Raw genomic sequence first — 16384 nt, 5'->3', positions numbered from 1 at the left:
GTGTGGAACAAAAGAAGTACAATATATTTGTGTCGTTAACCCATTGCTACCAGCTTTTCTGCGACGACATCCGCTCGTCAAACTCCGCTCTCATCAGTATACGAAGAAAAAAAGGCATCGTACTCAATAGATCCTGAAGAAAAGGGAAGATGGATGTCCAGAAATGTCGAGAACAAAGAAAACATACCCTGAACACCTGAATTTCTGGCAAGGTCACAAAGTGCGTCTGGACAAACACGCGCGATCTTCTGTTCTTGGCTGAAAGCACAATGAACATGTAAACGAGTGTCTTTCTCCTATGACATATTTTAACTGAATTTGAAAGAAAGACCACCTGGCTTGACTGCCTCGAGTACGTGTTTCAGAATTTTAGTTACTCCGACGATATCTGAGGTAAGAATTAGATTTTAGTTGTATAGCCTGCCGATGGTGGTGAATTTGTTGCCGTGACATTTATTGAAAGCGTTTAAGACATATGGGACGGAAAAGTGGATGGCGTTGACATTCCACAAACAGGAAAGAGCCGCGGCCACGTTTCAAGCATATTTAACACGGAAATGTTCAATCTAGTACTGAACAGGCTATAATCACTGAAGAGCAGAACCATGCATGATGAGAAGGCTTGAACTTTTATTATGGACCTGCTCTTTCTAACAGGCACATATGCACTGAGACTCATGCTAAGCATGAAGCCAGATATCTTGCAGCGACCGACATGTGCCACACTATTCTCTAACGTCTTAGTAAAGCAGGAAAGAGAATACCGGATGCGATTTCGAACTTCTCGCCCTCAAAAGAAACAGTTAAAAAATGATTAGTTTTTCATTATTTATACTCATGCTATTTCGGAAATTTACTCGTTTACGCAGAAGCCTAATATTTTGTCAGGTATCTTTAGTTTAGATCGCACAGTATTCATTAAAAGATAACAATGTTCTGGGTCTTTGCGCAGGTACGCAGCAATGACTTTGAGTTACATTTTCATCGTGCTTCTTGGATATTTTGCCGGTACGGCCACGTTTCAGAAACGACACCATGGTAAGCAAGCAATACATTTCTAGTGATGTATAGAAATGGGGTTACAATATATTTATGAGAAAAGATATTTGAGGCAACACAAAATTAAGAAATATTTCCCCGCACTGTATTGTGCAAGTTCAGAGAGAGAATTCGTGAGACATCTTAACGAAAACACAAACGACAAGAGTAACGGGTATGAAAACGATTATCTTTTGTTTAACTAAGCCTGCGCCCTAAAAAATAAAGATAGCGTGACTTCAGCAAATATTTGTTTACATAGTATAAAACATGCCACTGTTCAACGTGATTCTTCAACATCGCATTGGCTATACACGAAAAGTCCCAATCCTCCTGAAAATTTTTGACATATGTATAAGGGGTCGCCAGGAATTTGAGTATGGTTTAAGCTGACGGATGTATTTTCGTGAGTAAAGTCCGTAATACGCTAATCGTTCTGTCAACGCCACGAGGCCGTATAGATCTCAGCCATAGAATATATATAGGGCATTAAATATACATATATTGCCATATATATATATATATATATATATATATATATATATATATATATAGTACCAGATGCTTACACCAAGTTTCGCGCATCCGGTTAGACCGTCAATTGCTTCTAGGCTTTGGTAATAAGAAATTCATATTTCGTATTTTTTAATGTGTTTAGTGTATTTAAACGAGCAAATTTCTTAGATAACATGAACGTAAATAATGAAGAACAAATATTTTTTCGAACTGTCTTTTCCAAGCGCAAGAAGATCGAAAACACTTCCTGTATTTTTGTTTGTTTACAAAATACATGTGTAAGCTAGTAATTTAGCGTAATAAAACTACAGACTCAAAAAAGGTGGGCAAAGCCAAGCGCTTGTCTATGTCCACCTTTCTTGCATCTCTGGTTTTTATAGGGCTAAGTTAGTTTGTTCCATTACGAAAAACCAACTAGCCCAACATTCACCTCTTCTAGAATGTAAAAATAATTCATGCCCCATAGGCATTTACTAATTCTGACTTCTTTGCGCATGGTCAATGCGTATATTCTACAGTGCCAGCCTTTCCTCCTTTCGTGGGCCATCCTCTTCAACATGGCATGCCCACGCACCTTCCAGACTACCCTTTCCACCCTTTATTCCACCACGCCTGTCAATCATCTGAGTGTCCGGTAGGGTACAAGATATGCTGCCTCTTAATCGGGGGCAGTTGCGGGTGCAAATGTGGTAAGTACATCGTAGTTTTTTAAATGTACCTTATTATTGTTTATAACGTTTGACATAAGTAGATTTTGACGCACCAACAGATGTGTTTAAACAATATCAACACTTCAATCTTCATTGAGAGCGAAGTTGTGGGTACAAAACGACGCTCAAATGGGGAACTATTACAGCCAGTTATTGACTCAAGCTTTCTCAGTGGAGGTTTCTATGCTTCCGGCGGTATTGTGTACCAATTTCTTACGTTTGTTATGGTAGGGAAGTGCTAGCTTTTCAAGCAATGGTTGCCTGCTGGCACCATTGTCAAATCTGCAAGTGTGTGGAAGGGAGTGGAAATTCTAGCAACACCTCGTTCATTTCACTCATCAATGACTGTATACGACAAGGAATAATTTAAAAGCTGAAGTCATAGCACAAAAATGTCTGACTAGAAAAGGTGATATTTTATTACTCAGTGCATTTCTTATGAAAAAGAAAATATATATGTGCACTCGTGTTATTCTTTAAGACAACTGGAATTTCCATGCATCGAAAAAGAAATTACATTTAACAGCGCATGCAATATTGTTTAAAAGGACCAGAAAAAATTCACAATAGACACCAACGTGCAGTCACGCCAACGCGGAAGCTGCAAGCGTTAGCCGAGCTACAATTTGTCTGCCCGCATGGCAAGCTATTCTTGGTATCGTCGTCACATATTGGGCACAAAAATTTAGATGCCGGAAACAAGCAATACAAAAATATTTCTCACATGTTACATTCCCAAACGAGAAGTCGCGCACCTTCCCCCCATTGAACTCGCAATGCGCAATATGTCGCGTTGGTAACTTCCAATGGGATATTGTTAGAGGCAGACATCGACCGTGTTGGAAGTATGAAACATCTCTTCGACAATGTGGGAATGTTGGCCAACTTCCAAACACGTTCCGTAAGAATAAGTGAATAATGCTAAGTGGAAGCAGATCAGAACAAAAACCACGCTTGCGCGCCCACGATGCGCTACGTTCAACAAAATATTCTCGCGAAAATTCATATGTGAAGTCACAATAAACTAACATAAAATAAAGCTGAGGAGAGAACTGGAAAATTTACTTGTAATTTTTGAAATGTAGAATTGATAACGAAAAGGAAAATGAAGGACGCTTTATTAATTACTTGGCGCACTGAATATGCATTCCAGTAATGATGTTGATGACAAATATACTTATTAAGGGATGGCTCGACGGCCTGTAATGGGGAATAGGAAGAGCAAGGGGGAGGCGTATTTAGAGCCGTCCTGGAAGCTGGCCGTCCTTGGCGAAAGCCAAGAGCGAGTCGAGAATGACCCTGTCGGAATCCATTGAGCCAGGTGCCGGTCTAATCCACTCCTCGTAGAACGACACTCGCACCGCTCTCAGGTGGTGGTCCCGCTGCTGAGCGTGTCGCTGGCACTCCCAAAACAGATGGGCTCGAATGGCCGCGTGGCCATGTTGCAGTCAGGCCACCTGTGTAGCGCCTGGAGTGCTTCTTGGTGCGCAGAGACTGTGGGAGGGCCGTGTTCCTAAGTAGGGAAGGGAGTTGGGAGAGGTAGATGGAGAGTGTCTTTCTCGGCGTGGCCGGTACTGCCGCCACCGCTTCAGCACATCCGGTGTGAGGACAAAGCCAGAACGGAGCCTGTGCAGCAGCACCTGCCCCGACCTGGGAAGACCCTCGGGAAGTGAGTCTGTGTTTGAGGGCACACCCGCACGGAGTTCCCTCTTGCGTCGGTTGGCTGCTGCTTTCATAGCTCTGTCTGGCTCATAGGGGGCTCCATTTGTCGTGCTGCTTGTTCTGGTTGTGAGGGTTTCTGAAGGATCTCGGGAGACCACGTGGTTGGAAAGAAGGGCGCGGGCCGCCTTGTGGGCTCTCTGATTTCCGTCGATGCCCTGGTGACCAGGGATCCAATGAAGTGTTGCAGTGACCCTGTGGGCCTCGGCACGACTGAAGCCCTGCTTGACTAGAAGTACTTCCGAGGATGCTGTGTGGCGCGACTTGCAGACATGCAGCGCATACTTAGAGTCGGTGTATATATCTATGTGTTTTGCTTGCGTGGTGCTTGAAACTCGATCTAATGCCCAAACTATTATGCGGAGTTCAAGTTCCGTTGGGTCGTGGGCATCAGCAGTTTTAAAGGTAGAATGTGTCTCACAAGAACCCGCTACGTGGTAGGCGACTGCTCCCTCACTGGTGCGTGGGTCGAAAGCTGCGTCAGTGTACACTTGTTCATGGCTTGGCGGTGCGTCTGCCAACCCCTGCACATGACGCGCAGTGAATGCTGCCCGGCGGTGCGCATTTTGGGCGCCCATGTTTCGGCGCGTTCGTGTAGTGTCGACGACAGCAATGCCATCCCACGGTGAGATGTTGGATGGCAGTTGTGGCAAAGTTGATATATCCTTTCCCATGTAGGCCAGTAGAGCCCCGCCTTGTCTGGTGAGCTTCAGGCGTTCCTCGTGTCCTGCCTTCGACGCTTCGACGGCTGCACGGAATGTAGGCAATCTAGGTAGCACTTATCTAGGACCCAATAACATTGATGCCGTCGGTTTACGTAGAAGGCCGGCGTAAAAATCATCCCATTGCCGTCATACGATCGTTTACAACGAGCTTCTGGTCGTGCTGGTGCCGTCACAAACACACATACGCTTGTGACCGACACAAGAAACTACTCAATTCACAGGAACACGTTGACCCACCTGGTTTTGTTTGAAGAACTCCAAACAATGCTGGATGGCCAGGCACTTCCTAAATACTAAGCACAACATAGGTTACAAGGGCGCGAGGAATGTGCACAATGTTTAACGCGATAGCGTTGAGAGCCCCGTGTTGCGGAACATACGGTGCCGGCGTCGGGTGTTGTCCGTTAGAGAAAAATAATCGCGAACCATGGATCTCGAACCAGATAGGCCCTGCTGGTGGCGCAGAGGCGTTACTAAACTAATTAATCTGCTCAAATTAAAATGCGTTAGAAAATTTGTTTAATACGACTTTATGTACATAAATTACAGGCATGATGCTGTCGGTTTGTAATTTAAATATATGAAAGAACATAAATCTTTGACGCGGAAACTCAAACGCAAACCACTTTTCGAGCTGCCGTTCGGGGCCTGTTTTAGCAGGAGTGGCGCCCCTCGCTCGGTTCCTAGTAGTAGAAGAAAGAATCACAAAGCTCGCCTAGGTGCATAGCGTTCACCACCAGCGTCTCAAAGAAAACATTATGTTCACTTAAACTTCAGTTGCCGGGAAGCGTTAGAAGCAGTCTTTGAATAGTATCGCGTTCCACTCGTAAATGCGAAGCTTAGGCGTCCTGCAAGTTTTAGATAACCAAATCTTTATGAATTGTCATAGAGCCCTGATATTCGTCTAGACTTGTGTGACATCGCCTCATTTCATGGTAAACGATGCGCTTGTTTGGCATGGAAATATATCTCCAGTTAGCCTACTCTTAAACCCCTGATGCAAGTAGATGTAAGTAAATTCCCTGGAGTCTTAGATTTATGGAAATGAGCGCAAGTATGTATACACAATGGCGAAATGAAGCCTAAATGCGTTCGTGTAAGGCACAGAGCCTTGACCGTGGTAGGTGAATGGATAACGTCTATGCGATAAAGGTACTGAAGCTGTGATTTCAAGAATGCGGCTTGGAGAATAAAACTCCAAAAATCTAACGTCCACGTTGGCCGCACAGCCTCATTACATTTGTCCTCGTTTCTCCTAACGAGTCAATGCAGCACGGAAGCTTGACCGGCGGAACTTAAACGCCGCAGTCAGCGCTTTGTTTCCTTCGTATACCGAAATGACGGTGCGCAGGCTCAGCAAGCGTGACGTCCAAAAATTTGTTTATTACGCGCAACTTTGTCTTCCATGTCTTAATACGGTAATCATATTTGTACGATGCTTCAGGATGCAAAATAGGAGAGATACATACGCTTCAGTACCAGATATCACACCACGTATTTCAGAAATTTCTACACAGAAGATGTGAGATATTGCCTTGCATAACAGTTATTTTTATTAACTGATGCCATCCTTGTTAACTTGAGGAACCTAACGTTCCTAATGACGCGTTAAGTAATAAAGCATGTCTGTCTTTTTTCAAAGAGTTGTTTGGATACTCAAGCGCCTATGTGATTTCGTTTTTGTTTTTAATTTCAGTGCCAATGCTCCACCACTGCAGCTACGCATGGGAAGATGAATGCCCGTTGCCACATCGCCCTAACTGTGCGCATACAGACGCAGAAGACCTCTGCCACTGCGGTGAGCACACGCTGGATTGTGCAAGATATGAGGGACCTCTTGCGATCACGGAACAGCTTGGTGCGAATACTTGGTGTGTGAGCTGTACAACTTATATGAAGGCGATCTCGGGGCGACAATATATATATGTATGTATATATATATATATATATATATATATATAAACGAGAAGAATGGGGGTTAACCGAGGTGCCCGATATTTATTAGTCATATAATGAGAAGCCAACAAACACTGACACCAAGTACAACATAGGGGAAATTGCATGTGCTTAACAAATGAAATAAAGTAATGATAAATTAATGGAAATTAAAGTGGATGAAAAAACAACTTGCCGCAGGTGGGAACCGAACCCACAACCTTCGCATGTCGCGTGCGATGCTCTACCAATTGAGCTACCGCGGCGGCGTTTCCCCATCCACTTTCTTGGGTTTCCCCATCCACTTTCTTGAACCCTGGGAGCTAACACTCCCAGGGTTCTACTAGTACACATAAATACCCAAGAAAGTGGATGGGGAAACGCCGCCGCGGTAGCTCAATTGGTAGAGCATCGCACGCGACATGCGAAGGTTGTGGGTTCGGTTCCCACCTGCGGCAAGTTGTTTTTTCATCCACTTTAATTTCCATTAATTTATCATTACTTTATTTCATTTATTAAGCACATGCAATTTCCCCTATGTTGTACTTGGTGTCAGTGTTTGTTGGCTTCTCATTATATGACTAATAAATATCGGGCACCTCGGTTAACCCCCATTCTTCTCGTTTATTACATAACGAGGGTCTCGAATCCGGCAACATTGATGCCTTCAGGTAGCATATGTGGGTTTATTGACCAGTTGCCTTCACCCGAAAAGATCACGTTCTCGTGATGCCTGCGGCAAAAAAGACGTTCCACGTCCGCCGCCAAGGTCTATGAGTGGGGGCGCTGGCTAACACTCCCAGGGTTCTACTAGTACACATAAATACCCAAGAAAGTGGATGGGGAAACGCCGCCGCGGTAGCTCAATTGGTAGAGCATCGCACGCGACATGCGAAGGTTGTGGGTTCGGTTCCCACCTGCGGCAAGTTGTTTTTTCATCCACTTTAATTTCCATTAATTTATCATTACTTTATTTCATTTATTAAGCACATGCAATTTCCCCTATGTTGTACTTGGTGTCAGTGTTTGTTGGCTTCTCATTATATGACTAATATATATATATATATATATATATATTGGCGGTTGACGCATCCCGTCTGCCGAAATGCTTTCCCGTTCAGAAATGACAGCGCTGCGCTGTTAGTTCTGACTTTTAGCTTGAAACTACTAGCTTTAAACTACATAGAATTGAGTGAAACTTCTAGCTGAATCTACGTAGAAAACAGCGGATTGCCATATTTCTTATTCTCAGAGATTCTGTGTCACGAGCTACAAGCAGGTCTCGAGTGTGTGTTGCCTCGATTTTCCTGTTGAGGTAATACAGACTACTATTTCCATTTCATGCAGCACGTCTTAGGGAATGTTGCGTATTTTACCAATGTATGCAAAATGCACAAGAACGGTTCTCGTCGTGTGAAGCTTTAGACTTAGGCATCATTCACAGAAGACTACTGAGTAAAATTTTGTCAGACCTTCCATTATGTCTGAGTACGTTGTATGATATTTTGCTTATTCACTGCATATGGTAAGTGTCTTTTGTTTTATTAGGGATACCGGAAAAAACATTCCTTGAACTTTACATGTGCTCAAGCTTCGTGGAATGGCAGGCTGGCTCTCTATAAAAGCCTCAGCGGCCAGGTTGATTCGGTTTTTGAATACCTTTTTGTTGGCTTTTTAAATCGTGTAGCTGTAAGGTGCATGATCACGGCAACCTTACGAACGTTTCCCCACTTCCCGCGTCTTCCCTAAACGTTGGTGATATCTGCGTTAGGACATGCGCAGTGTTCAAAAATATAATCTCTAATTATACTCACGCTCCTTAACTTGGAAGCCTTGCGAAGCATGAGCACTTAATTTATGATAAGGATACAAAAACTGGCAGCTTTATGAGTTATGTGTTCCATCTACCTTACTTTGGCTGCATTGGCTCTTATCTTTGTAACTTTATTACAACTGGAAAACTGCAGTGCACATGATAAAACTGCATAATTATTCAGTAAAGCACTGGGCGGTGTGTGGCAAGCACCTGCACAGCGCGGTCCCAAGAATGTAATTTGCGGCCATAGTTGGTGACCCCTGAGGTACACTATAATAGCGATTACATCATCATGTCGCCTAGAATCGCACATACAAATTATACGCGACAAAACTGTAATGGTATTTAGTGCACTTAACAAGCGGAAAGTCATGTGCACGCATTTTGCCTTTGTATATTTATTTCGTCATTAATGTGCTTTCTTCCCCTTTAAATTTGCAGACTTTGCTGGATTCTATGCAGTGCTGGGCTTATCCAAGTAGAACGACGCGTCTATGCGGTTGAATCAACATGACAACATTCCATTAGGTTTGAATGGATGCACAAAGGCTGATAAAATGCTAAATAAACCTCTGGCTTTTGGCTTTGTCGTGTTTTCTGTAACTCGGTGAAATATTTTTATTTATTTAGGAGTAGCTCGACAATAGCAAAAGTAAAACCTGAAACATTCTTTTTGTTCTCAAAGGGTTGTATCAAACGATATTATATATTCCTGTGGGAATGTTTCGAGCCGTTATTTACACTTGTGTATCAATTTGATAAATCAAAGCAATAGCCCGTTGAACATCTATGTTATCTTTTCAGCGTTGCAATACCCTATGGATTAGCATTCCTATACCTCCATATTGCCGATTGTACTGCAGATTTATGCCCTAGTACGAATATACCAACACATTAATTTCAAAATGCACCAAGAGGCCTTCTTACTGAACCGCAAACAAAAGTGCTTCTTTTATTGTTGCTCTACAAGAACTATAAAAAAATTAATCTGCAACAGATATAACATGAAATATCTTGGGCACACAATTTGTTTAAATCATTTCCCTTTCAGAAAAGCGAGGACAAGGTAAAAGCAGGAGGCAACGCTACGACAAGTCCACTCGCCGAAATGTTGGCTGCCGCCTGTAGCTTGTTTTCGTTTTGCTCATCGTCTTCAATTTAAATCTCTCGCCTTTCCCCTGCTTTCCCTGGATTTCTCTTTGAGACGAGAGACAGCGCGAAACCCTCATTGGCGTAGCAGATTGCGCTGTTTAACCTTTGGCTGACCCGAATAACAATAACAGTTTGCGCATATATAAATATAAAGCGGCCAATACGTATCAACAAAATCATCTAGAAAATCCACCAAATATTTTGATGTAGTTATTCTGCGCAAGTAAAAAAGTCATTAAGGTACAGCGGAAGGGAAAAAAAGGTTCAGGTGGGGTCTCTCGTTCCGCGACGTTTGTTGCTGCTTCCCTGCGTTTTACTTGAATGTATGTACCGGATGTTTCAGCGAACACTTTCAAAAATACTTAAAATTGCCTGTGGCGTTCTAGCCCATGAAATAGTCTACTTGACTAGGCGTACATTAATTGCAGAAGAAGTTCAAATGCATATTTGAATATTTAGCATAATGCATTGTTTTTAACTAATTGCCTTATGTCACTTATTTTAATTTAAAAATTCTAGCCTGGGCATTCATAAGGTGGATCCACTTGGAAATAATTTCCAGAATGAGGTCAAGTTCGAGACATTAATTCTCGTACTTTGCGGAGAAATGCTTTCGCGCTCCATTTACTTTTGCACTCCAATATATAAAGCACCATTTTGCTAAGAAAGTAAGTGGAACGACAGGTGCATTTTTACCGCAAGTTTGACGACACATATCTCCTAAATCCTGTCGTCCACGCAGTTATTTTCAAAAGCATATGCCTTGTATATATGTAATTGGTACATTGCAATATGTGCCATAATGGAATTTGTTACAACTTATTTAGTGAATCTTTGGTAATTAATCGACTACACATTTCCATTTCTTGAGCAATTATTGTCCGCCTCTGCGTGTAGACCAGGTCACAACCTTCAATTGTGCTATCTGCTATAAGCAATATAAAAAAATTCAATGTGTTCCCTGAAATGCCTTTTGTGGTAAGTAAATAGCTTCGCCAAAATTCTCCTATAACAACTTTGTGTAGGCATGGATACTCAAGTTACACGAGTACACAATGAACTCAACAACGGATATCTGGTGAAAATTTTGACGGTGTAGACTGAAAACCCATCGTTCAGCTTGGGTTACCCTAAGACCGGTTATGTTGGCCCAACTCCAAGATTATGGCACTTTTTCAGGCACCATTGCTGGGGCCTTCAAGGACTGGATATTTCAGTAAGAGCAAACTAGCAAGAACAACCCTTATGACAATGCTGTTCGCTGATGTCTTCATTTATCGTGAGAGTATCATGCGTTTCATTTCACATACGTATTTTGCCTCGGGATAGGGTATTGCTTTAGGCGAGTTAGAATACGTATTGTATGTGGCCAACTTCGGAGCACAAAACAGTGGACACGATAGATGACGAAACCTACGCAAGTGCGAACTTGAAAGTGAATTTCATTGCTGGGCAGGGGGGAGTTACACAGACATAAAAAGCCGTAGGCCCGGTTAGTGACATGAAAATATAGATTGCGTGTGTCGGTAAGATTCTCATATTTAAAAAAAAAGCCTTGCCGTGCCCAACATGAATGGCAGAGAGAAGCTAGTATGGCCACGGATCTGGCGATGGATCGACTAACACTTCTTTTGTGAACCCAACTGAGGCAGTACTGATGTAGTTCATCACCAGGCGAAGAAGCTCTGCAGCCTCAAGTATTCCTTTTGTAGCCTGGATGGCGTTCTTGGTCATCGTCGCGCAATCTTAAAAAGCAGGTTTACACACCACAATGCCAGCAATGAATTGCCTTGGGCCGTTCCATTGTCCTATGAATCTCATAACCACGCTGCCGAAGCCTATTTTTTAGATGTCTTTTCCCTGTCTGACGCATGCACCTTTTGCCCCACAATAAGAATTTAAACTTTTATAAAGAGAAAACCAACCCAAATATAGCTAAGTGCTACAAAGGACACCCATGCGGCTTCATCGAAAGAGAAACCTCGTCCAGGACTCGAACCCGGGACCACCGCCTTTGCGGGGCAGCCGCTCTGCCATCTCAGCTACCAGGCGACTATCAGACGGCAGGGTGAAGTCGAATTTATCAACAAGTCGAAGCAAAGGTAAAAGTTTGACGTAGTAGTTCTGCGGAATCCAGCAAGGTGGAGAGAAGTAATCAATAAAGGGAAAATGAGATGTCCACCCAAACGCAGCTAAGTGCTACAAAGGAATCCTATATGGGTTCCTCGAAAGAAAAGCCTCACAGTTGAAAAAAATTTTGTGCTGGTCAAGCACTCAAGCCCGGGACCACCGCCTTTCCGGGGCAGCCGCTCTGCCATCTCAGTAGAACCTGGGCACTTCTTGAAAGAAAAATTGCGCATTCCTTGTATAATAAAGGAAGGGCTAAATTTTGTTGTGTATCTTAAATTATTACATGAAAAAGAAAGACTGCGTTATTTAGAGCAAAAGGTTGTACGATATGGCATGTTTTATGCGAAGCATATTACTAGAGCCAGAGTCCTTCCATGTTTTTCTGGTCACGAAACTCCGCCGTCACGCTATGGGAGAGGTTCATATGCTGCCTAAAGGTGTCGCGACGCGGCGCCACTGTGCCATAGAGGGCATCGTTCGCGTACCGAAATGTGTGCGCAGTGCGAGGTGAGCTGACTTTTCGGGTGCGTTCTGTGCATGTGCTGTGCTATTTTTCGAGTGTTGGGCTGTTTGGTTGAAGTGGTGGGGTGGGACAACGATTCCGAACACGTGTTGCGTGCCTGGGTGCCGTTCCGGCTACAAGGGCACGACCGAAAAGGTGTCGTTGTTCTGTTTACCTAATAACAAGGAGCAGCGCGAGAAATGGAAGCGGGCCATACCGCGGCAGGAAAGTGGCGGTTTTAATTTCGAATCGAAGTATACACGTGTGTGCGCGAAACACTTTGACGCCTCGGACTTCGTCACTGCGTACAATTTCAACATCAACGGCGACGACGTGTCCCTGGAGCGTGAGAAGCCGACGCTGAACACATTTGATTTATGCTTTGTTGCAACCTCAATTTGTGTTATACCAGGATAGAGTAGTTCACAGCAATAGCGCCCTTACCCCGACCATCTATGAAAGGTATAGCATTAGAATTCATTTAAATGCAAGTGTTAAAACAGAATAATATGCATTGTTTTATTTTCATTGTCCTTTAGTCTTGGCTAATGATGGGCTACAATTCTTCAATTGCACGTACTTTTAAGTCTATAAGCTGCTATGAGTACGAAGGTTATTAGCACACTGTTAGCTACATTTGTATTGTGATTTGCTGAGCAAGTTTTGTCTGCATGTTTAAGTAACAGCTGAAGAAGTAGAAAGGTGGTATCTCTAACAAGCCATTTAAAACAAATTGCTGTATTTGTGATGTGGCTACTTGTGTTCGTTTGAGAGTTCTTTAGCCGTGTGTTATGAAATGCTTATGCTTTACACTTTTTTGTTTGTAGAAACAATCGACTATGCATTCTGTACTTATTGCCATTCGTTTGCTGGTGTTTGTTTCCTGCCTCCCAATGCATACCTCTCACGTTTGATCTTATTTCTTTATGCGTATTATATCAGTGTCATGCTTTTAACAAACTTCTTGCATTGTGAATGGTGGACCATTTGTGACCGCACGCCTCCGTGCTATCTGTATTTCGCTCCGCTTATTTTACATGATAAATAAATGATCGTGCTTGTATTTTGTTTTTGCACCGACACGTTTTATTTATTTTCTTAATCGAATTATAAAGTTTCTTTTTTCATTTTTCGACCATGATAAGAATATCAGGACCGGTGATTGCAACATTTTAACATATTGTTGCAGGAAGAAAGCCGTACCACCGTAACCGTAACAATATTCACCGTAACAATATTGTAAATAGTTGCGAATTAAGAACCAAAATACCTAGTCTCGTCGTTTCTGCGTCAAAACCACGAGCAGTGTGAATAAGTTCTGGGCTTACTGACGCTTCTAAACGACTGCTTGCTAAGGCAATTGCCTAATTACAGCTAGTTTAAACTGTGCAAGTCTTAACACTTCAGGTTCGCCTTAATCCGTTGTTAAAAGCCGCACCGAAGGCATTTAGCAGTATGCGTTGTTGGGCAAGTTGGTTCATTGTAATAGGAAACATTGGTTGCGCTTTCTAGACAATCACATGTAAGAAGACAGGACAGGTCTGTCTGTCTGTCCTGTCTTCTTACATGTGATTGTCTAGGAAGACATTTAGTAGCGAAGTTCGTCTTGCATTAATTCTACCTAAATCTTATTCAGAAATGACATCGCTTTGCAAGAAATCTTAAGCGCATGGAGCAGCTCAGTTCCCTTTTCTTTGTCATTAAGTATTCTACGGTAGCAGCCCTTTGCAAAAGCAATTTCATTCTTCTGATCTGGTTATAAGATACTGCCCACAGAGTCCTTCTATGCCACAGTTTAACAGAAACTGAACAGCTGTGCTTGGCGAACAATCTGGTGCTATGCGCAACGGAGAATTGGCGCTTACTCCTCTGGTGATAAGTGGGACCACTGGCGTTTTGTTGCGAATGCGCGGTGCTTAATTTAAGGCAAATATTAAAAGCGGAGCCCACCGAAGCGTTGAGGCGAACGGCGATGACGAAGAAATCCGGACCGGGACCGCCCGGCCGTGTACAGCGGACGCACTTCGACGGGGGCGAAATGCAAAACACCCGTTTATTTAAATTTAGGTGCATTTTAAAGGATCCCAGGTGGTCAAAACTAATCCCGAGTCCCCCACTACGGCGTGCCTCATAATCGTATCGCGGTTCTGGCTCTTAAAATTCCAGATCTTTCTGCTTTTTGGTCTGAGACCGCCGCAAGCTCCATGTTATGACCGGCTTTTTTTTTCGTCCCGTGCGCTCCTATCATCGCAGAAGACACGCTCAGGCAGTAATTTAATTATATTCAATGTTGAAAATAGTTACGTGAAACTAAAGCGATCGTTAAGGAAGTTGAGAAAGCTAGAATACCGAGGCTGCCCCACACACAACCACAGCGGTAGCGGCGTTCGCATGCCCTCTCATGCACGGTTGCGCCTCTAGCGGCGGGCGCTGGCGCTATATGAAACTGAGGCGGCAGTTTCGTGACCAGAAAAAACATGGAAGGACTCTGCTAGAGCTCAACCCAGCTCCTCAGGCGCGGCGGTGTCGCCTCCAATACCACGTGACACCGTGACGTCACGACAGAGGAGAAACGGGGCTCCAACTCACGCCGTCGCTCGCGGCGTCGCCTTTAAGGCTGACCACGTGACACCATGACGTCACGACAGAGGAGAAACGGGGCTCCAACTCGCGCCGTCGCTCGCGGCGTCACGGCGGTATATAAGCAGCTGCGCTTGCCTCTGCTAGACACTCACGAGGTGAGATGCCTCCTGGAGACAGAGCTGCTCGATTGAATGAGAAGCGAAGGTTGCGGCGTGCTACGGAGACTGTTTCTAGGTGGCTTTGCTACGGTGCAGCGACTACGCGCCCCGCATCGGACGCGGTGAGCGTCGAGCAACGCAGCGTTCGGCGCGACAACGAAATGTGCGCCTGAGCAAGCGCCGCACGCCTGAGCCGACGCCGACGACACCGGCTTTTCTGCGACACGAGCTCCTTAACGCTGTCGCGTTAAAATAAAGGCTAGTATGCTTCGCATCCTGGGCTTAACCTTAGCTAAGCCACAGCCAGTTTTTTTTTTCTTCCTTTCAAAAACTCTCAAGAACACACATGCACACAAGCACTGAAATGTGGGAGAGTGACGTGCACAGGTGGAGGTGATTTAGAATTTCCCGTTGACGTTACCTTCACCAATTTGACTGTGCGTTTCGGAGTAAAAGGAGCGAAGATATTACTGGAAAAATACTAGTTGCAGATCCTCATGTAGGTGGAGCGCAAATACATTGTGCGTTTATCATCCCTTACAAGAATGCCCATTAACGCTCTTTAGAACTCCTACCTACTTTCTATTTACATTACTGAGAGTCTATTTACATTTAGATTCTACTAACATTTATTTATACACTTTCAAAGTACTTCTTTCTTACTTTTGTATAAAGAATATTTTCAATACACCGTTAACAGGCTTTCTTCTTACTTTTGTGTAAAGAATGTTTTAAATATACCGTTAAAAGACGTCCTTCTTACTTTTTGCTAAAGCATTCATTAAGTACACCGTTAAAAAACTTTCTTCTCACTTTTGTATAAAGAATATTTTAAATGCACCGTAAAAAGACTTCCTTCTTACTTTTGTGCATACAATATTTTAAAAGGCCCGTTAACATATCTTCTTAGCTTTTGTGTAAAGTACTCTAGAACTCAGTACTAGTACTTAGTGTAAAGTACTTTAGTACTCCGTCAAAATGCTCGTTGCTTTTGTGTGAAGAATACTTTACTATACATCTATATAACCTATGCACAGTGGCGCCGCCTTATCCAAATCGTACTCATCCAAAAAAGCCGTCTCTTTATCTAACAAGTCCACTGAAGGGGCACTAACACACGTGTTACTATTGCGCCAGATAGCCTGAGCCTCAATAATCTCTGAAGTTAGCGCATTTTGGTGTCGTCTCCGTTTCGTCCTTGCTTGCTAGCGCTAAATATGCTTTCAGTTTACCAACACGCCCAACAAATGGCAATGCTGAAGTTTTCATTTATTGGGAAATAAATGTTTTTTCCAGTTCTTCGCAAGCCACTGTGAATAAACGTGCGAGGGTTTGACTATCTCGAGAAATTTTTATACATTGCCGCATTGTAGGTGGGAATTTAGGCGGAAATGTTTGTT

The 16384-nt window shown here is 43.4% G+C and overlaps 1 protein-coding gene across 2 annotated transcripts; it reads left to right on the top strand.

The window, feature by feature from the left end:
- The first annotated feature begins 264 nt into the window (after nucleotides 1–264).
- Nucleotides 265–9043, top strand: LOC135897181 (uncharacterized). 2 transcript variants are annotated; one of them, XM_065425763.2, is made up of 5 exons: nucleotides 265–393; nucleotides 953–1038; nucleotides 2073–2243; nucleotides 6405–6506; nucleotides 8901–9043. In XM_065425763.2, the coding sequence occupies exons 2-5, from the start codon at nucleotides 963–965 to the stop codon at nucleotides 8939–8941; spliced, it is 390 nt and encodes a 129-aa protein (XP_065281835.2). In that variant the 5' UTR covers nucleotides 265–393; nucleotides 953–962; the 3' UTR covers nucleotides 8942–9043. The 2 variants fall into 2 exon arrangements, with proteins under 2 accessions (XP_065281835.2, XP_070377359.1); XM_070521258.1 differs by having other exon boundaries at nucleotides 301–352.
- The last annotated feature ends 7341 nt before the right edge of the window (nucleotides 9044–16384 follow it).

Source organism: Dermacentor albipictus, chromosome 7, assembly GCF_038994185.2.
Source record: "Dermacentor albipictus isolate Rhodes 1998 colony chromosome 7, USDA_Dalb.pri_finalv2, whole genome shotgun sequence".
NCBI lineage: Eukaryota > Metazoa > Arthropoda > Arachnida > Ixodida > Ixodidae > Dermacentor > Dermacentor albipictus.
Note: the sequence above shows the minus strand (reverse complement) of the source record. Positions and strands in the feature narration are given on the sequence as shown.